This window comes from Scardinius erythrophthalmus, assembly GCF_964197995.2.
Source record: "Scardinius erythrophthalmus genome assembly, chromosome: 9".
NCBI lineage: Eukaryota > Metazoa > Chordata > Actinopteri > Cypriniformes > Leuciscidae > Scardinius > Scardinius erythrophthalmus.
The window spans coordinates 16,009,095-16,032,478 of record NC_138229.1 but is presented as its reverse complement, the minus strand read 5'-3'; the positions used below and the strand labels follow the sequence as shown (position 1 = coordinate 16,032,478).

The window sequence follows — 23,384 nt, the reverse complement described above, 5'->3', positions numbered from 1 at the left end:
AGCAGAGCTCGCCTTTTCGGTATGTGGTTGCGAGAAACCCCGGGTTAAGTGCAAAGCTCCAGAAATTGGATAAAGCCTATATCAGAACAGCTGCAGAGAGGAAATCAACATGACATATTTATTTATTTAGCTAAAGCTATTTTTCCCAAATAATATCAAAGTGATAACACTGTATATTCCTGCTAAGCAAAACTGCTTATTTGGCCGTAGGTGCATGGCACCCATGGAACCCATTTACGCTCTGTAATAGTCAAGGATAGATGTGAGTCACATGACCAGACCCGAATCTGTGCCAGATTGGCCTTGTCCATTGGACACACAGAATTTGGAGTGGCCACCCCTTATCAGATGTGAAATGATGTTGATGTTTGCCTTGAAGAGTAGCCCATTATAAATACCCCTAAAAAGCAGGAGAGGAGCGATTTCATGCTGTCACAGTAATTTGCCTAATACAATGAAACCCTGCAGTGCCAGTTGTCTTTGTTGTGCAATTTACTCATTATAAAGGGGCAGACTAACTACAGGGGATGGCGATGTTGCGTAATGGTGAATGACGGAATGTCATATCCAGAATCGCTGGGCTGTAAAGGCTCTTAGTTGCTTTCGTTGTAATATAACCCTGAAAATACGTCACATAGACCACTTAGACTTGCCCTTCTGAATGACAAGCGTTTACATAAAGTGTCTCTGCATGCCCTTGGTGGACTGTTATTTGCTGCTCATTCGTCTCTCTTTCTTTATCCCTAATTGTAACCTTTTTCCATCAGGGAGTGATAGTACAAAACTGTCCCTAATGAGCAAGTACAAGGATAACATCATAGCTACCAGTCCTGTCAACAGCAATCACCAGCAAAACACACTCCTCCCACACAACACCTCCACCAACCAGCGCAAGCGTCTGTCCAGCAAAACGCATGGTAAGTCTGGGTATAAGGGGTGAAATGGTTTCTGTAATCTTACTGTTCACCATTCATCGTTCTGTGTGTGTTTTGTACTGTTAGTTAGTTCAGTACTAACTTAGCATACTGCTAGCCGATTAGCCTGCTTGCTTGCTTTTATTTTATTATAGCCTGCTTGCCTGTATCCTACAAGTCCCTTACCCTACACATAACTGCAGGAATGTTTAGTGCAATGCAATTACAGTTCCATTTCAAAAGTATGGAGGATGTAAAACTTCTAAAATGTTTTTGAAAGTCTCTTATGCTATCCAAGGCTGTTTAAAAAAAAAAAAAAACAAGAACAGGAATATTGTGAGATAGTATTACAATTTACTAACTGTTTTCGATTTTTAATCTTTTTTTTTTAAATATAATTTATTCCTGTGGTGGCAAAGGTGAATTTTCAGCAGATTTGACTCCAGTCTTCAGTATCACATGATCCTTTACTGTTTACTGTTACTTTAATGTCTACTTGCTGAATAAAAGTACTAATCTCTTACCAAAAAATAAGTCTGAGCCCAAATGTTTGAACAGTAGTGTATGTTTAGACATTTCGTTTTCTTTGCATTTATTTATTTGCTCATTTATTTTTTCAATTAAGGCACAATATGTAACTTTTTTGCTTTAAAAATCGCAAAAATCACTATATCTATGTTATATATTTTTTTTAGTTGTGTACTTACATTATCCCGACTGTTTCCAACAACTTTCAAACCAGGAGAAATTTGTAATTTAATTCGAGAAACGTCCCGTTTCTTCATTTCCGTTTTGTCGCCGCCAATGGCGTCATATCCGCGTTGTCCCTGGTTTCCGCTCGTGCTGCCATGGCAACCAGAGCTATGGACCAGAGCCGTCTGATAGTAACCAAAGCGACTGACGCGGACAACTTTGTAGTTCGCAATGTCTATTTGCACGCTGTTGTTGTTTCGTTCAAACATTATGGACCATGGCAAGCAGACTTTGGATAAAAAAAGGAGAACTAAAACGAGAATCAATATCAGCGCGGTGTTTTCGAGATGCCTAGAGCTCCCATAGACAGTCTATAAACGAGAGCTCCACGTCCGAGACTTCGACCGCTCCTACATGTAAGTTACTTTATTAAACAGGTGAGCACGTTTACATAAAACTAATCAATATTTTATAGTTTAACAATGATAAAATGTCAGAATATGATCTGTATGTTATTCTAATGTTGATCTAGTTTACTGCTAGTCTCATACAGACAGACTAACACATACATTTCAACACATTCAAGTGTGCTAGTGTAATGTTAGACCAAGTGAAACAGCGCTGCGTTACCTCACAAGTTTAATTTGTCTAATAAACTGACCTGTGAGTAGTAATTCTGCGTGTAGCTCGGTAGAATGAAATGTCCGTATTCCTTTTATATCCGCGGGACTGGGTGCTAGAGTTTGGAGCTGATAGCTGTCTCTTAGCAATCCCAAACTGCTTCATATCACAGTCATGATAAAAACATTGATGTATTCAGTCATCCATAAACATTATTAGATCGGTCGGCTTGACGTTGACGACAAGATCCATAATTCTTAGCAAATGTTGCGTCATCAATCTACGCCTTTGTTATTGTAAATAGGTTAGCGACCCCTAGTGGCAAAAAATGCCATACTGTACGTTTAGGATGTTTCTGATAAAAAAAAAAGATGTATTTTTATTTGCTTTAATTGAACAATGCAGAAACCGTGACCACAGAAGCGTGATACAGACTGAACCATGAAAAATCTGAGCCTTTACACCCCCACTGAATATCCCCTTCCTTCCACACAGATCTCATTCCAACCACTGTCTATGTCTGTTATCATAACCACACACAAATATTTGTCTTCCACTCTCTTTGCTATCCTGTTCTGGGGGCGGTTTGAGGGGTGGCTTGTGGGGCTCGATACCAGCAGCGTTTTCTCTCTCTTCTCTCCAACAGTGAGTTCACACACTAAGCAGTGTTACACAGCCACGCCACGCCTCCTGTCACTCATTCAGCACAGCGGCAAGCCAGGCACTCAGACTCTCTTTCTGTCTGGTTGAAATTATGATGCTATAATATTACTCAACTTTAGCACATACTGTATGTCAGCTAAACATTCATTCAGTGTTTTCCATTATTGACCCTGTGCTGCCACTGTTTCATAATGAACAGAAAATATAAAACTTATAGCCTAACATAAAGGTCTTTAATGTTGTATTTTTCCGACGAACTAAAACTTAAACTGTGATATGGCTTTGTGCCTTTATAAAACAGCAAAAGACAGTGATTTAATTAAGTATTGGCAGTCTGTTTGTGCTGCGTGTTTTAAAGAGAAGTGCACATTTTACTTACCCAATCAGCTGGTGATCTGGTGTTAGATTTCCTTGCAGAACAAATATTTGACTCTCTGCTCATGCTTTAATGCTTCATTACCTCAGTCTAGCAGACGTTTCTCTCTGACCTTCAGACCAGCATTTTTTTTTTATACTCACTTGGATTTTCCATTTACTGCATATGATTGTAAAGGTGCACTCAGGAATTCTTGCCTCATTAATTTTTTTTACAGAATTGAATAGAATTTTTTTTTTTTTTTTTTTACACAGATGAAGACTTCAATCAAATCAGTAGCCTAATAAAAGTTGCTAGTATAAGAGTGGGTGGTCATGCTGAGATCACATGATAACTCGAATTCTACTCGCTTTATCTCTTACTCACGTTATCTCAGAATTTCCCGCCTCTTATAGGACACTTTCACCACCCGCAGAATAAATTAATCATGGCTATTATATATGCTTTAAATGTCACATGATCCACTGGTCTAAATATATAGATAGACCAATGACATATCTGTCAACACAGAAAATTACTGAGTGTATCTTTAAGTAATAGTTTAATAGTCACGGTTAAATGTGAACTGCTAATCTCTGCTAAACAGGCCATATTATGCACTTTTAAAAAGTATTGATGTTGGTTTTGGGATGTAGAAGAATAGGTTTTCATGATTGAATGTTCAAAAAATATATATTTTTTTCACATATTTTTCATTGTTGCACCACCTCTCTTCCCAGTCTGTCTGTAACGCTCGGTTTAGTTCCTGTTTTTATGAAGCCCCTCCTTCTGAAAATAGCAATGTGCTCTGATATGGAGAGAGAATTGTGTCTTTTTTACATGCAAGAAAATAAATGATCTGAGAGAGAAAAAAAAGTTTGAGAGAAAAAGTTATTACACTGATAGCAAAAAAGCATTTTATGAGAGAAAAAAAAAATATTTGAGAGAAAAAGTTTTCATACCAATAGCAAAAAATAATAATATTTGAGACTAAAAAAAGTTTTGAAAGTATTTTCTCAGAACAAAAAAAAATATAAATTTGAATTTTTTTTAATTATTTCTGAGAAAAAAAATCTCTCAAAATACTTTGAAAAAAAACTCTCATATATATATTTTTTGCTATCAGTGTGAAAACATTTTCTTAAAAAAAAGGGTTTTTTCTCAAAACGCTTTTCTTTGCTCTGTCAGGATTCTGCTTTGACTGTGAGAATTGTGTCATGGGCGGGGCCACGTTCCTATTGGCCAGTCGGGTGAGCATCTTGTCTTGGGAGTCGAACTGAATCATTATACCATTGTTCGGTTCACCGGCATAGATGCCGCCTCTGCCTTAGTAGTTGAGCACGGACACTCCAATGTTTGGGTAAGATGATTCATGGTGATCTTAGATCACGGACGTATTGCCTGCGATAATTAATGCGATATTGCTCAGCTTGTCAGTGAACTACGACTCTGTGTTAATGCCGCTTCATCTGAAAGCAGGAGATGGCGATTTACTACTAATCAAGGAACCGGCTTTACTGACGAGATGCCCATAACAATGTCATCCGATATATCGCCCAGGCCCAGCCCTAGTTCATCATATACAACCTCCTGCACAGTTTTACTCGGACTCAGAATAAACTATTTTGTTTTAAGGTCAATATGATACATTTCCTGTTTGAACCTATAACTTAACTATAACCTAAAATGATTTTTATTCATGTGTTGTTTAGCATCTGTATCTCAGATGCTATTGAGCACTATTGTTGTGCCTGAACGGTTCATTGAACGATAGTTCATGAACTCGTTCATATTTTGGGTGAACGTGAACTGAAAGTAGCATACTGTATTACTGCCTGATGAACGTTATTGTAAGCTCGTTCATTCTGGTGTCTGTGAACGTCACGCTCTCTCAGTTTAACTTCGTTCAACAAAGTGCCAGATTTCTATAGAGCTTTCCAGGCGAAACCCCGGCATAACGGTCCTTGCTCGGTTCCGGGCGACGGGTTCCGCCAAGAGTGACTATGTGAGTCAGAGTGAGTGCAACGGATTGTGTGTGTGTGTGTGTGTGTGTGTGTGTGTGTGTGCGTGCGAGAGCAATTGTGTGTGTGCGAGTGAGCGATTGTGTGTGCGCGAGTGAGTGAGCGAGCTACAGTGTGTGTGTGTGCGTGTGTGTGTGTGTGTGTGTGTGTGCGCGCGCGCGCGCGATTGAGTGAGCGAGCGAGCACAGTGAGTGTCTGTGTGTATTTGAGTGAGTGCGTGTGTGTGCGTGAGACGGCTCGCGGTGACTGGTCGGAAAGCAACGTGTAGTCTGACATATTTCTTGTCCATCCACGACATGACAAGATTTTTAGGAGTCAAAATCGTGTAATCTGACACCGTGACTATCGTAACAGACACAAAATTCTTGTAATCTGAACCAGGCGTATGATCACCGTGAATCATCTTACCCAAACATTGGAGTGTCCGTGCTCAACTACTAAGGCAGAGGCGGCATCTATGCCGGTGAACCGAACAATGGTATAATGATTCAGTTCGACTCCCAAGACAAGACGATGCTCACCCGACTGGCCAATAGGAACGTGGCCCCGCCCATGACACAATTCTCACAGTCAAAGCAGAATCCTGACACGAGAGCAAGAAATTGCATCGAGAGCAAAGAAAAGCGTTTTGAGAAAACCCCCTTTTTTTTTAAGAAAATGTTTTCACACTGATAGCAAAAAATATATATATGAGAGTTTTTTTCAAAGTATTTTGAGAGAGATTTTTTTTCTCAGAAATAATTAAAAAAAAATTCAAATTTATATTTTTTTTGTTCTGAGAAAATACTTTCTCTCAAAACTTTTTTTAGTCTCAAATATTATTATTTTTTGCTATTGGTATGAAAACTTTTTCTCTCAAATATTTTTTTTTTCTCTCATAAAATGCTTTTTTGCTATCAGTGTAATAACTTTTTCTCTCAAACTTTTTTTTCTCTCTCAGATCATTTATTTTCTTGCATGTAAAAAAGACAATTCTCTCTCCATACTCTGATTGGTCAACCCATTTGAGTGTGTTTATGAAATGTCACGCCCTGTCCCATCACCACAAGTGTCAACACACTACTACCAACTTCGCCCCCCTCTCACTGCTCTTGACTGAACCGATGTTGCAACTTAAATAAGAATAAATGTGTATTTAATTTAAACAGTGAAGAATATGCAGTGTTTTTTATACATTACTTTTGATTACTTTATACAATTTATGTAGTATTTCTTATTTATAGAGCTTGAAGTTTTTCTGGTAGGTCTATTTCATTTGTGTCAATGTTTCTTTGTTCTTTTTTTTGCATTGTTTACTTGTCTTCAGTAAGCTTGTGAGTTTTTTTTTTAACTTAGGCTAGTATTAGTTTTTGTGATATTGAAAATGGTGACAAGAATTATGAATTATCATAAAAACCGTATTTAAATAAAAAAATAAGTATATTGTGACATTGTTATTGTGAAATAACTCGTATCATGATATACGATTTTGGTAATTTCGCCCACCCCTGAGGACTATTATGATTTACCAGAAGAAAACTCAAGACTACAATCAAGGGGGGTCAGAGAGTTCAGAAACAGTGCTTACTGATTTAGAGAAAAACTTGTGCTTTGTAACTATGATACCTTTTTCATGCTCAAAGAGCAACATAACACACTAAAGAAAGTTGAATTTGTAAAAAACAAAAAAACATAATAGGTCCTCTTTAACTAGTAGTGACATAGGTGTACACATTATTATGAAGGAATCTTTATAAATGGAGGTGGCTCTTACAGCTCTTTCTGAACTTCTGAACGGAGATCCACATTTCCATAGCTTTTCATATTCATACGGATTTATTTTTTTTAAATATTTATTTACTTTTTATTATTATTATTGCATGATTACAGACAAAGTTTCCTCTTTATTCTTCTGTATGACTGTTCAGAGCGAGCGAGCGAGCGAGCAATCCACGAACACGAAAGCTGCTAAAGGCTATGTTTAGACTCCGTTCACGTCGCCGGAGGAGAATGTGCATGAGTGCACAGATCCTCTCAAGTTCTTCTCTCTTTTTTTCTCAGTCACACCTGCCTCTCTCACCTCATCTATTTATACCCCTCATTTTTCATTACACAAGTTAGAACTGTTGCTCTCGGCATTTGACGTTTTTCAGCTATCTCTAGGTCAACCTTATCGGCGTAGGTGTTTGTACTTCACCTTTCCTCATTGTGAGACCATTCTGGTGACACTGTGATTCCAAGACCTTGCAAACGATTGAGTTCTAGCACCCTGAAATTGAATGGCGGTACAAAATAACTTTTTTTGTTGTAGGAGGTGTGAGCACCTGCACTGCATGCCAAGAAGCTGTTGGCGCTCCGTGTTGAATATTTAAACAAGCTCATCTTTTATTCCCCTCCATGGAGCTTTGCACTTTTGGCCCCTGCCTAATTGTGGAGCCTAGCGCACAGTCCTCACCTGCTCTGTGCGGTTTACGGCTAATTCCTTTGAAGGTGCTTCTTTTGTTCTCATTTGTTACGAATACAAAAAGAGGCATTGGCTTGCCAGCATGTGTCATTTCGAAATGGTGTTACTGTTTGAAGTCTTATTTGTCAGGTTTTTGTTAGATTCTTTATATAATCAATCTGGGCCATTTTTACTGTTGTACTCGAATTAACTAACTGTTGCATGGTATTTAAGCACAAAGCCTGCAGTGTGTTAATCTGGCATTCAGTTTAACCAGGTATTGAAATGTAAAAATAGTGCAAACGTGCCTTCTTTCTATAGGCTCATTATGGATTGTGATTTATTCACAAGTCACCTATTCACAAGTTATTCTATTTACCTGCAAGCGATTAGCAATAAGCATCATTTTATTTAAGATTAATGGTTTTATTGTGCTTTCTGTTTTTATTGATCATGGCAGCTGTTATCCATCAAAATTTGATTAAATGAGTGTTTACTAAATAGGGTGCTAAATCAGAGCAGACAGCGCTTGCAAATACACAGTAATTAGTGATTCTCAGTGAATTCTTTCTAAAATGTTTACTGTAAAATCGTTTTGACAGTGTGCATGCTTTTAGAAGACATATTGAGGACATCTGGTATTTTCACATTGTTTTTGTACTTTTTAATCCTTCTTTACAGTGTGTTTCATTTGCGGTGATGTGCTAAAATAAAATGCTTGCTTTTCAGAACTCTTTCTATACTCCTGATTTCACTGTAGGGCCAAAAAACTGCTGCTGTTCTTGTGACCCGCCTGAATGTTGTTTGCATGACAGCTTTAAATGTTTCATGTGTTGTTTTATGGCGGTATGAAAATATATTTCAAAAATAAGCATGTTCAGTTCATTTCGTACAGATGGCTCATCTATAAATTATAATTATTTGATCCTCCTCTGCGCCAGCAGAGATGTTTTTAACGGATAGCCACACTGTTGTGTGGATACAGAGTTACTCAAACATTATTTCTCATCATTGCGAGGCAGTCTAATCCACGGGTCAGTGCGCTCATGCATCTCTTCCTCATGCGCTGCATAATGAAAGCGTTTGTCTAGCTCTGACGGGTAAATTGTGCCTTTTGTGCACAGCAAAAAAAAGAGCCCAAGGAGGCGTGCATCTCTTATCTCAGTCACACTCCTTACCTCCTGTTCATTACTTATATTTACTCAATACTCTTCCGAGAGGAGAAGCGCATCTCACAGAACGATGACTTCTGTATGGGTTCCGGCTTATTCTCTGTATGTCACATTGGTGTGCGCTGTGTGTATGTGATGTATGTTTGCAATTATGCAGTTTCTAATGTGTTTTTAATTTATTTGAATGCTTACAGACCTTTTTACAATGCAATTGCTTGATGTCAAAACATTCATATGATGTAAATATTTCACACTATTGTATTTAGATTTGTGCTTATCATTGTCATTTATTACATCATTTCATTCACACTTTGACATCTAACATGTGACTTAAATAGCAAAAACTTTTGCACAGTTTTTTCTGCATTATTTGTATGATTTTCCCTCATAAAAAAAAATCTAATGGTGTTCGAGTTTGATATTTCTAATGAATCTGTTGTTTGGGGGGGTGGCTTTGTATAATTACTTTCTGTATTAATCAATAATTCTAGATAAGTAAACAAAAGTATTGTCAATTAGACAAAAATCATCCTATTGTCATGCTGTCACATTTGTTTAATCTCAAACCCTCAGAATGATATTGTGCTTGGAAATGTTGTTGTATGTTGGTGAAATCATTATTTTCTTTCTAAACTGACTTTGAAATAATCTGAATATTTAATTGGATTGTCAGTCAACAATTAATGTTGACGTTGTTTGTTTCTGGGACCAGCATAATTTGAGTCTAATTTGTTTATGGTCATTTTACACACAAAAAAAAAAAAAGCTGAAAGGTTTGTCTGGACACTTTGACAGTGGGCCTACATACTTTTTTTTTTTTTTTAAAATATGGTTTGATGAATGAGATGATGGATGGTTTTTGTGTGAATTCTACAGCGGGTTCAGTTTTCCTGAACCCGGACGGGGACTCTGGAACGGAGGCAGACAGTGAGCCGCAGTTGACCTTCTACACCGACCCAAACCGCAGCCGCCGTCGCAGTCGAGGTATGAGAAACGGTAACGTCAACTCCGCGTGGGGCTCCGGGGGTAAGGAGGATTTCCACACCATCGCATGATTTAAACCTGCACCGCCTGACTGTGGCCATTTGGTGTTCGTGTCACACTTTGTTCGGAACCCGAGCAAATCATTAGTTGTGAAGCGGCTTGCCTTAAAACTTCCTCATTGACCGTGGCATGTCGTTTCATGTGAGATTTGCCATTGATTTGCCATTGCAGTTGAATGCGGTGTTAAAACAATTTACTGGAAAGCATAAATGCTTCACTTTTTTGTATTTTTTTAACGGTCTTCCAAATTGGACTGAGGGTCCCTGAGCAATTTTTAAGTTTCTTCTGAGCCTCTTTGTGGACTCCATGGACCTCCTCTGAAAATGAATGACGACTAAATGCAAGCTTACATGTATCTAAGCATCTTAAGCTTAGCAGCTCCATCTGTAGACCACCATTCAACATTAAGCACGGTAAATGCGTGCATGTTAAGTGCTAAGAGAGCGTGTGACAAAACAGTTGGACAGTACTGTCAGACGCTAATGGCTAGAGTCTGTCTAAAACTCTGTATTGTCCCCCAAGGAGCGCTGCATTGTGTTCTGGAGAGACCTGAATGCAAAACTCTCTAAACTCCTGAGGAGCTGCCACTTGAAAGGCAACTAACAGACGATCACTTTGGCTTTAATACTTTCTCCCTCTAATTACCAAATGCTTAAACCCTGTACTTGTCAAAAACACTAGTCTGATGTGGCAGCAACAACACCTTTAATTGGACTTAAGTTAATAATAGACATGGCTTGTGTCACATTTTTTTACTCTCCTAGATCAATGCGTGAATTGTTGATAAGAGCAGCGTGTTGATTTTGATAGACATTTTTGTGTATGTTAACATTAAAAAAATGTTGGTGTTAATATAAGCTGTCGAATTTGAGTGAAGTGAAGGTGTATATATATATGCTGCCATTTATCTGACTTCTTCACAGTAAAATTTTTAAAGCTTATAATACTTACAGAGAGGAGGGAAAAGCCAGGGGACAAAAAAAGCCAGATTATATTCTTATCTGAAAGGAATTATTTTTAAATAGTTTTGCCTGTAATTAGTCCTTAAAGGATGTGATTAGCTCAGCAAAGGACCAAGCACAGTGTTTCATCTGCTATATGTCAAACTGACAAAATGTGAAAGCACCAATTTCCATAGCGTAAATCAACTGATGAATACTCAATAACATAAGGAAACAGTTTTTAGATTTCAAAATTTGCCCACATAATTCAGTGTTTTGAAACCGTTTATACAAATTGCTGGCAGATGTGTGCAAATGTTTGAATCAATGCTTTTTGTTTTCTTTTGCTCATGTGTCTTTATTTCTTCAGAGTCAATCGTTTTTTTTTTTTTTTTTTTTTAAATGCGGGATCTCTGAGATAACATCCACGCTTAAAATGATGATATCTTAAGTATCTATGCTTTAATATGGCAAAACAGGGATTCCTTCTTTTGTATATGGTATGCTGCATCATTAATGCAATGCTTAGCAGTTACATTGATTCGTAACTGCTTTGTAACTCCTCTGTTTTAAACACACTGCATATAATCATTGTAAATATGTCTGTCAGTTGTATTTTGATCTTTATCATCATCATCTAATTTCATTTCATATGTATTTCATTGCTGTTTTCAACCTGCTGCATGCTATTGTTCATGTTTATCCTGAGATTTTTAAACATTGTGTTAATGAGCAATACAATTAGCAACATGAATGTCTTCGATATCTGATCATCAGTATTGTGTCCTCATACATTTGTGATTTGGTGTGTTATGTCATATTGTGCGTTGTTATAATACCATCAGTGTCTTGTGCCTTGATTTTACGTGTAGCAGATGTACAGGGCAGCACTACACCAAACCAGTTTGGCTGTATTACAAAAAAAGTGGTCAAAAATAACTTGTTTTTTTTAGGTGTTTTTTTTTTTTTCATATTTTGCCATTTGCAGTATTTAGCATAAAATCAGCAGGCTTCAAAAGGAAAACTGTTATCTCTCCACCGCTTTATTCGTGCCAGATCTGCCGCCGCTTGCAGAGTTTGGCTGGCTGGTTTGATCCAGTGCTCCTTTCATGGACCACCAACCCTGATGTGGGCTGTTTTTTAACTGCCTCCCTTGTGCCTTCCCGAGGTGCACATAAAAATGTGAACTTTCCAGTCTTGTAGCATCGCTCTTTTATTGCATTCTCTCTCTCTTTCTTCTCCTCAGGTTCCCCACGGAGCCCTATCAACAAGACCACCCTGACTTTGATCAGCGTGGTGAGCTGTGTGATCGGCCTGGTCTGTGCATCTCACCTCTCCTGTAGCCTCAACGTCAGAGTCATACTCCACGTACCAGAGCACCTCATTGCAGACGGTAATCTCATCACTTGCTCCGCTTCCCGTCCGGCCCCTGAGCAGCAGGGGTCCTCAGCCCCCCCCCCCCCATCTACCCCCCCCCCACGACTTCTACTGTATTAAAGCAAATGTCATACTGACTTTCACCTGTCTCTTGTGAAAAGCCTAACAGATGTGTGCTGAAAGCATCAAAGCACAATCATACACGAATGCATGGTCTCTAGTTGTGTTTCAAATGATGTACACCGTGCACTTGTACTTACACTATGTACTCGGGCATCTAGTGAATGAATTGTTAAAGAGTAGTATGGTCTCAAATGAAACACTAACGTTTATTTTTAATTGTAACACAGTAGGTTTTCAGACACACATTCTCTCATTTGGAGGTTAAAGCGCGCGCGCAGGCCATCTACGGCACAAGCCAGATTCCACCATATTTGGAACCATATCTTTCCACGGTTAAACAACATCCCTTTTTATGTTCTTTCATGTAATATTTGATGCTATAAATTAACTAGAAGGAAGAGATGATCGGTTCACGAGCAGCTTTAACTGAGGCTCTACAGTGATCTGTCATGACACGTTAAAGAGCCACAAAACGGTATTTATAGTTTAAATTTCTTGAAAAAATTACCAAATTTGAAAGTTGAGACTTTGTTTCATATCAAAATTAACCTGGTCTGTCCTGCCTGTCAGCGCGTTGTCAGTGTCCTCTCTGCTCCGCTATGTATTTTTCACTGCGTGAGAACATGGTGTGGCGTGAGAGCGGCATGGCTTGTCGAACATAGCAACAGTAACTAAAGGGGGCGGGTCTCAGTCAATTGACTTTAGACCAGGTGTTTGTTGGTCAATGGTGCAGTCTATTTCAGTTGCCTCACTGTCTTCTCTAATGCAGCTCCACAGGCCAGATTATTTAAATGAGTAACATTGTGACTTCATAGGATCTGGAAACACATTGTAATCCAAATGAGTCATTCGTTGCAGTTATTGGAAAGTGGATTCTGTTAAACACAACATCTCCCTTTGGAGTGAACTTTGAGCTTTGTAACCTTGCAGATCTTTTTCATGCTCAAACAGCAACATTACACACTAACTAAAAATGAAAAAGTGAAAAAGCATAATAGGACTCCTTTAACTCACATTTGTAAGGTTTTTCTGTCTATAGATGTTTTCCATAGATGTCTCCACCATCTTTACAATTAACCTCCAAGCTACATCATTATTAAAAATCAAGTAGCGAACTTCAGAAAGAAGATAGTACACTACAAGTTGCTATAAAAAAACCCCCAGCTAACTACTCAACGACACTGAATCTATTTAAAGAGTAAATTAAATACATCAAATAAAACTAGAAACAACCTAATAGAACATGAAGACATGTTGACTAAAACCTGGACGGTTTGGTTAAAATGCGGACTGCACAGAAATCATCTGAATGAATCAGTACATGAATCACTGAATTCAAGCAAACTGATTGAAATGAGAGTTTGTGTAAGAGGAAGGACTATTGATTGATTGTTTCCTTAGCCAGCTTGGCTGTGTGTGTGTGTGTGTGTGTGTGTGTGTGTGTGTGTGTGTGTGTGTGTGTGTGTGTGTGTGTGTGTGTGTGTGTGTGTGTGTGTGTGTGTGTGTGTGTGTGCGTGCGTGCGTGCGTGTGCGCGTGTGCGTGTGTGTGTGAGAGAGAGAGACAGAAAACTGAGATGTAGCATTTTGTCACGCTGAATTGCTACTTGTTGGAAAAAAATTGCTTGTGACTGGAAAAAAAGCAACATTATTTTGAAAACAGCTGAGCTATTGTCCTGTTATGAAAAATGTAGTTAAGTTAGTAGCGCTACTTGCAGTTAGTTACTCCCCAGAACTGCACTCTGAGACACACACAACTGTAAACAACAACTAGCCACTTTCCCCTAGGGTTTTCTGTTTGCGCTTTGGACCTAAGTTACGTTTGTGTTGGATGAGCTTGTTATTGAATTTCAATGTTGCACCTGCAGTCCAAGACCACAGGCCAGTCTCTCTTTCTCTCTCTCTCTCTTACTCCCTTTCCTCTCGCTCTTTTTTTCAGCTCCTTGGCATTTCAGCCGTCATTTCTAGAGTTTGGGCGATATGATGGATTGTGACTGGCTTTGCTCATCTGTCATTTCGTCTTTCATGCATAGCTCTTTTCTATGGGGTCTGGTGCTTTAGGGTAGATTAACATTCAAATAGATGTCTAAGTGGAAGAAATCCGAAAAGAGGAGACGTGAAGGATTCACAGTTCGCCTTTTGAATTTGAAAAATCAGATTTAAGAAATGTCTATAACTGTCTAACAGCATTACAGGGTAAAACTTTATGTCAAAGCATATCTGATAAAACTTCTATGTGGCAAATATTCAGAGGGATGATGCAGAATACATAATGCTTCCAGTTCAAATGTTTTATCTTTGTTGTTGTATCTTATCCACAGCTGTGCATGATCCATGAAACATAGCAATGCATACAATGCATAGAATTTCAGCTTTAAGGATTTTGCTTTGCTTTAAAAGCTTTGCAAAAAGTCCAAAACATAGTTTAATGCCGAACAGTTTGTGGAGGGAAAATGTACATGCTGCTGTTTATACACTTCTTCTTGAGTCTCGTAGTACTGTTGATGTGACGCACAAATCTTATAGCGGATAATAGTCAGTTGAGTAGTTGAGTAAATGACTCATTGGGCAGGAAGAGTCCCTGAGCGAATCAGTAAAGTAATCTGAATGAAACTTTGCGGTTAAATGAATAGTCCATTCAGAAACGTACATTTTGTTATCATTTACTCACATCCATGTTGTTTTCAAAACTGTATGCATTCATTTCTTCTGCTCAGCGTAAAATAAGATATTTTAAAGGAAACTGATAACCAAACAGTTTTAGTTCCCATTGACTTCCCTTGTATTTTTTGACCATGTAATTTGGGTGAGTGTGAAGCAAAACTGTTTACTTACCAACATTCTTCAAAATATCTTCTTTTGTATTCCAAGGAAGAAAGAAAGTCATTAAGGTTTGGAATGACATGAGGATGAAGTAAAGATGACAGTCTGGTTAAACTTTATTTTGATGGTCCACTTTAGACATTCTACTAACTACAAGTAACTTCGCAACTACATGTCGACTAACTCTCATTAGAGTATTAGTAGACTATAGTAGACTGTTAGGTTAGGGTTAAGTGACAGATTCCTAACTCATTTATCTTACTTTGGTACATCATTTCAAAGCTCACTAATAGAGTTCACTAATTTACTCGATGTAACTCTTGACTGATATCCTGTCTGACTCTTCTCTTCCAGGCTCCAGATTTGTTCTGCTTCAGGGCAGCCATCTGGATGCTTCTGATTGGCTGAACCCAGCCCAGGTGCTGTTGTACTACCAGCAGAATGCAAGTGGCCTCTGGGTCAATGATCTGTGTGGCCGCCGTCTCTTGGATCCCTGTGAGCACCAATGTGACCCAGATTCAGGTACAACACTGCCCTGACACGATTCCTTACTTCACACAGCTCATCTAGAAACTCTGTCACCAACAGGGAGACACATTCCGAGGGGGATAGTTCACCTTCATGTTGTTCTAAACTTTTTTTGTGGACCACAAAAGAAGATTTTTTTTTTGCTAAATGTCTCTGTTAAAAAAAAAATATATATATATATATATATATTTTGTTCATACAATGAAAGTCGATGAGTCCAGTGTTGTATTAGATACTAGGGGTGGGACTCTTTTGGAATCCTACGATTCTTGGGGTCACGATTCTCAATACGATAAATGCATAGATTTGATTTTAAACTTTTAAACATTTGGAGTTAGAAAAAATATAATACACGCTGTTGCATTCTTAATATTTAGTGATTTAGCCTCAGATAGAGGATATGTTGATTCGCTTTAGCAAGCAGGTACTGTTGGCTTCAACAGCAACCGCTTGTGCATCCACGTTAAATGCGCTTCTCGTGTGTAAAAAGTACCTGTACACATAAGAGGCGGTAAGATCACAAGAAAAGCTTGACGCGTGCCAGTAACTGTACATTATTTAAGGCTATTTTCCTGTTGCAAGCCTATGCGCTTTGTAAACTGTCCGTGTGCTGCTCTGGTCTCACAGTTGACTCCCGGCTTCTTTGTTCTGACAACATCATGTTAACAAAATGTGTTAAATGTGGGAATCGACTAGAATCATTAGAAGATAGATAGTTCTCAGACCTACAGCGCAATTGTGCTATGGGATGACCCAAGTTTGAATCCCGGCACGTGGTTCTTTCTCAATTTTCCTCCACTTCACTTACTGTCCTCTCTCCAACTCTTATATCTGAATAAAGGGAAAAATGCCCAAAATAAATCTTAAATGTATGTATATATATATATATATATATATGTTAAAATATCTTATTGTGTCTTTCACAGAAGAAAGTCATACAGGTTTAAAACGATATGAAATTTTTATTTTTTTTTAGCTGAACTGTCCCTTCAAACTGCACTTTGGGAACTCTAAAAACAAAAAATCAGAAAAAGTGAAAAGCATTTTTTTTTTTTGCCTTGCCTTGATTAGTCTGCATTTTCAACTAATTAATCATAAAATAATGTCTCACTCCACCACTCCGCCCTAGTGAACGAGTGCCCATCCCCTCCGCTGTGTAAAATCAATGTGCTCAATGAACTGCAGTTGTAACGCAGCTTCCTTTAAAGAGCAGGAGGGACAGGAGAGAGGCTTAGCTCTGATTCATCTGTCGTTTCATTTGCAGATTTCTCTGAAGGTGTCTCTCTTGAGTGAACAGTATTAAGTAATGAAAGCTTAATTGAGTGAGAGCTGTGAGGACAGTAATGCTTGACAATGAATCTTTGTAATGTAAGACTTGGGCTTATACAGCTTCAGTGACCTGGATTTGAATTATTATTTCTTTTTCTTTTTTCTTTTTCTTTTTTAAATTCATGGCTGGGCCATAAATTAGGCAAAGCACAGATCAAATTGAATGCCTTTAGGATATTTTGAGCCAGAGAAGCATTACTATTCTAGACAATACTTGATTAGATTCAGGAATATTGGGCTGTTGAATGTGAGCACTTTGACCATCTAAGATCTCAGTTTACTTATAATATGCCAAATAAACAGAACAGGTACCCATTTTAATTTCTTTCACTTATTTTCACTTTCTCAATTTCAAGTGTATTTAAAACAGAGTTATTTAAAACAGATTTATTTACACTTTTAAAACAACTTTAACAGATTGCGTATTATAAATTTTGAATTTAATTAATTTGATTAATTGTAATTATTTTACTCTATTGACAGTCATAGACAGACAGTGTAAGAACAAAAATATCATCCATGAATAGTCTATATTTTTGGTGTATCCTTTTACCTGTCCACTGGGGTTTTATAAGGTATTATTTGCTATATAGAACAATATTTTTTGTAAACAGTTCTATACAAATAAATTTGAAAAAATAAAATAAAAAAATGTTTCTCTTTATACAAGCAACATTATCCTAATAGGTACAAAAACAAGATGCGCTCAAATTTGTGTACATTAAAGTTAAAGTTAAAGTAAAATTTTCCAGACATTTAATCATGCCTTTTGGTTTTAATACAGTGGTGACATAAAAAAAGACAATTATTATTATTATTTTTAATAGCTGCTTTTATATTTTTGGATACTTTAGGACTTTAGATTTGGAGGTTCTTGGCATTAGATTAGCATCTTATTCCAGTTCCTTTATTTCAATTGTTTTATTGTTAAAGAAAAAAAATAAAAATCAGTACACACTACATAACTATAAAACTTGACAGTACAGTGTTGATGAATAATCTCAGGCAGTGGGCAGAAGATTTTGTGTTTGCATAATAAATTTGGACGCTCTTTATCTGCATTTTGCTACCAAAGATTGCAAGTTTGTAAGCCTAGATTGATCAATTCAGTTTTATATTTTTTCCTGTCAGGCAAAACTGTTAACAGGCACCCAGGTACATCCAAATGAATGGTAATACATTCACTTTACAGGCATTTTTCCGATCATCTGCAGCTGGAATCCATCCAACATTGTTATCATTTGTTGACAAGTTCCGCCCGTTTGCATCCATAATTCAAAAGAGGAGCTCCATTGGGCTTTGAAAAGAGAATCTTCCAAAGATAAATGAATCAAAGTTGGACCTTTGGGAACCTGTCTTGGTTTTCTCACAAATGAAATCTAAAGGATGAGGCCTTGGTACTGCCAAGGTTCAATAATTGCATTGTGCTTTTTTGTATGATGCATTCTTAATGAAAGGCTCAGTGTGTGTAAACCGTAAGACTGTCTCAATCAAACAGGAGAGGGAGATACTGATGAAAGTGGGGATGGAGAGCGACAATAACTGGGGCTGTGTGCGCTTTAAAAAAGACTGTAAATCAGAGGCACAGAGGATGTGTAAAAGCTGAGATGAGAATCGGACTGATAACAGGCCTTTCTGAGCCCCTGTTCACCTCCCTCATTCCCAGCAGGCTTCAGAGGACATTTATTAAACAAGAACATGTGATGTTGTGTCTCAGGCTACCTGATCCTTGCACTTTCGTTTCATTAATTTGACTGAATGATAGATCCTCTACAGACTCTCTCTGTGGTCGCGGAAAGGAATTACTCTGGACTTAAAAACTTCATTAATAGGTAATTCTACACAGTCAGAGTGACTACTCTGTCTGAATTCAATAGTAGTGATTTTTTACACACATGCACATACACAAATATAAATAAACTAAATAAATGGAGAAATCAGCAGTATTTTGTATAGAGCAATCATTACGCCTTGTTTGCCTTTTCACAAGTTGTTAGATTTGGTTTCTTTTTAACATGATGAAATGCATAAGTGTTGCTGAACATGGACATTAAGGTTTTTTTTGTTTTTTTTTTATGTTAACAAGTGCTATAAAATTACATTTAAATTGAATTGAAATTGTTTCTCTTCAGGATTATACATGCATTGTTCTAATAGTGAATAGAAACTGTAATATATGCTGTCAAGTTAATGCAAACAATATATTTTCCGGAAACCTCAATCACATCTTTTGCTTTTAGTATAATGATTATATAAAAGCCCATTATTTTATTTTGAAAATGTATGGTTATTGTATATATTAAGTTTTGAAAATATATAGTTATTTTATATATTCATTTTTGAAAATATATAGATGCTGTTATATATTATATGCCTAGTTTTAGGTTAAAATTGTTTTTTTTGTTTTTTTAGTGAATGTAGTTTTAGATGCTGGTGACAATTTATTTTAGGTTCACCATTTGTAGCTTCAACTTTTAATTTCACTAGTCTCTTAATTCATTTGAGGTTTTGAAAATGACACGCACAATAATTAATTATAATACAACTAGAAACATTCGGAAAACAGTTAAGCTGGAAACAGCATGTCACACTGCAGGACACTTTTGTTGCACTCTGCAGTACATTTTCAAATTATTAAGCAATTTTGACACATTGTTTCTAACAGTTTGATTCCCTTATGCTTCGTCAATACAATTAATTAAAACTTATTTTATGCTTCAAAGCTGAAGTTTTTTTTTTTTGTTTTATGTAGATATGTCACATGGCAGGACTAAATAAACAAACGTGGAAATACTTCCACATACACATTATAAATTTATTTTAAAAGCTTAAAAGCTTGAGAAATGTATTGTTTACTTCCTGCTGGGGTCCTGATTAGTTACATTTGCAAAGATTCCCTACAGATAGTCACCCCAAATATTCAATTTGAAAAAAAAGAAAAGAAAAAAAAAAAACAGAAAAAATATCTAGAAAAAAACTGCCTCTGCATATATTCTGTGAAGAGATAAATTAAAAAGGTATGTATTTCTTATGCATACAGCACTGGCTGAGTGCCTGCTGGATATCAATAATGATCAGTCAATCACAGAGCCACTGGGTACATGTTTCCTGGCAAAATTGTCATTTACCACCCAGAGGCATAAAGGCTCCCTGCATCTCATTTGAATTGATAAAAATGCTATTATTCCCTATGGTACACAGTTAATTTCAGTTTTACAAATTACTTTGGCAAAGCTAAAACAGTTAACTATGCAAATAGCATAGTGCAGTGCTTGACATTATTCTTGGCTCTGCCAAATTGTGCCAGTAATATATTATATCAGTAATATATATATAATATGTATTATATAATATATAATACAATAATATATCAGTAATATATCAAATTAAGTGTTTATGACCCATAATGGGAAATTACTTTTTTTGCTGAGCTGTACTTTTTTCTTGCTTTTTTCTTTTCTTTTTTGGTTGTTTCAAACGGACAAATATACATTTAGTAGAGTAATTTAAAGTTTATTATGTGCCATTGCTCCGTTCTTCAGTGTTACATGATACTTTAGAAACCATTCTAATTGGCTGAGTTGGTGCTCAAGAAACATGTATTATCATTATCAATATTGTGCCTCTTAAAAATTTCTTAGGATTATTTGATGAATAGAAAGTTCAAAAGAACAGCATTTATTTGAAATCATACTGACCCCAAACTTTTGAACAGTAGTTTATATTAAAGGCCGTGTTGCAGGTTTTTTTTTCATCGAATTTGTGCTATTTACTTGTTGGTAATAAACATTTAAACTGTTATCCATTGCATTTTATGTCGTTGGGTATCACAAAGCGGAATATAATACGAAAAAGTAGAGCGGTTTGCAACGACTCTCCTTTCCCCCACAATGTCATTACGTCACGTTGGGGAGAGAATTTACCAAAGCCCGCGGCCCGCATTGATAGAGTGACTAGAGAGACGAGTAGCAGACGAGAGTATTCAGATAACGTTAGCGCAGATTATAGATAAATAAATAGATATAGATAGACAGACAGATAAATATATAGATAGGCTAGTATAGAGAGATAGGCAGACAGCCAGATAGCATAACGTTAGCAATAGCATAGATAGCTAGCAGCTAGATAGATAAATATATAGAAATATATAACGTTAGGTAGATTGACAATAGTGAACTACTGTTTGTGCTGGGTGTAAAAACTCTTGATGCTGAGTGAGGCACGTCACATCTGGTGTGGGGTGAGCTCCTCGACCAGCGACCAAAACACACTCACTTCCCTACAGCACAAGCTTTCCAACGCAGTTTCCATGGGACGGCACCACGCACACAAGCACCTGCTAAACACAGCGACAGACACGCGGCGGCTACGTTTGCAACAACATTTTCACCGGAGGAAGAGATAAACGCTTAGAAACACCCATATAGCTAGCATGATGCCTATTTGATTCTATTTGTAGATGAAAAGAAAAAAAAGTGTCGTTATTGTGCACTGCTGCTCGTAGACTATACCTCCAGTGCTCATTGCTGCGTTGTTAAATGATAGCAACTCACCAGAACACTTCACCAACTCTCCACTCATTCTCCTCGGACCATGCATTTAATTATTAAGTATTTACGACATTGTGGTGGCGTTTAATTGCGTTCAACTCGTAAATACGATCTATACGAGATGACTTTGAACGCACCATAATACTAGGCTGAGGCTAGCTTTCCTCCACTTCTCCCCAACGTGACGTCATCACCGAGTTGCGTAAAAAAAACGTTAATACCAAAAACGTAAAAAACTGGTCTTTAAGGCCATTTTTGGGACATTTTAAAAATGATATACATATCTTGAGTGATTTATGTACCCATTAATCGACAGTGGTTGTTAACCTGCAACATGGCCTTTAAATGTTTAATAAGAGAGACGTAAACTGCTAATGCAGTAAACTATATTGATCTATATCACAATTAATGTATGATTTAGTTTTGAAGATTGCCTTGAAATGCTTTTAAATAGTTTAGCTTTCTTTCCAACTTGCATCTTATACCACATATAATTGCCCTTCAAAAAAAGTTGTTTCTTAGTCAGAGCATCAGGGTTGGAAATCCAATATTAGTCTGCATAATGCAGAATTTAAGGTCACTTGTATTCCATTAGCAAATCTCTGGGCACATAATCACTGGCATTGTCAGCATATTGATGACTACTGCTTTGCAAAAAAAGTCAGAAGATATCAAATGTTTTCTTTAGCCTTTTCCACACATTGTCTTCGCACTCGTAACACATTTGTTTCCATGTTTGTAAATGCCATTCTTCCTCTGTGCCCCCTCTGTATTTGCATCAGTCTCCTCACACGTTTTTTCTCACACGGGGCGCGCGTTCCTGCGCAGGGTGCAGTCTCATCAGTCCCATGAACCCAAATCATGAGCGACATGCCTGCGGTTTGCCCTGACAAGACTGATCAGTTGAACTCAGAGTGATTAGACCTGTCTGAACCATGAGCCCTACTGAGGAGGGCTGACACATGGAATCTGCTGTGCATGCAGATGCTTCAACACACACAAAACTAAGAGCACCCATTTACAACATTGCATGTCTGGAGAATCACCAATTGATGTAAACATGACAATTAGGTCATTTTCTCTTGACCCTGAAGGGGATGAATTAATAACAGTCACACAGAGAGGCGATTAGACTACAGATCGGGTCGTGGTGCGAATGCGAGGGGGGTAATGCCAAAGTACAGGCAAAGTCATGTGACTCCGTAGTGGGGTAAAATCTGTTCATAGCTGCTTCACACATTAGCCTGAATGGGTTAACCTGGTGGAAAGGAACTAAAACAAAGTAAATGACTTACTGCTTGTGTTTACCATCATTAAACACGACTTCCTCCATCTAAATGACCTTGAAATGGTTTGAAACACGAAATGATCTGTGAGTCAGCATTTTTTAGCAACCACTCAGCTCAGTTAAATGAAAGTTGCATTACTGGGTCTGACAATCGATTTATTTGCAGTATTTACTAGCAATTTGTTGACTAATGATCTAAAGAGAAGATGATATAGTACTTGTTATTGTTGTAAATATTATATTTATGCATTGCAAAATTTGTCAAATGTGTGTAAACTTGATGTGACTTATTTAGTTAGTTAGTTTGTGTACGGTAACTTATGCTCCATATGTCTTTAATATCAAACTGAATTGGAAGACAAATTGGAAAAAAAGAAAAACAAACACACCCAGAGAAGGAACTTCACTCATTTCAGAGGTTTATCACACACAACCTGTACTGTACTGGACACTAATATGATAAATGATTTATTATTTATTATTTTCTGTTATTTCTAGAACATTTAAAGCACTAGATATGGTT

At 37.3% G+C, this 23,384-nt stretch overlaps 1 protein-coding gene across 1 annotated transcript in view; it reads left to right on the top strand.

Annotated features, from left to right (window-relative positions):
* astn1 (astrotactin 1) overlaps positions 1 to 23,384 on the top strand; it is a gene marked incomplete at both ends in the record, with an annotated part of 225,612 nt that overhangs the window by 64,774 nt on the left and 137,454 nt on the right. The window contains 4 exons of the mRNA XM_081373616.1: positions 768 to 917; positions 9,738 to 9,887; positions 12,093 to 12,239; positions 15,521 to 15,688. Of these exons, the coding sequence (XP_081229742.1) occupies positions 768 to 917; positions 9,738 to 9,887; positions 12,093 to 12,239; positions 15,521 to 15,688 (615 nt within the window). The remainder of the gene's footprint in view (positions 1 to 767; positions 918 to 9,737; positions 9,888 to 12,092; positions 12,240 to 15,520; positions 15,689 to 23,384) is intronic.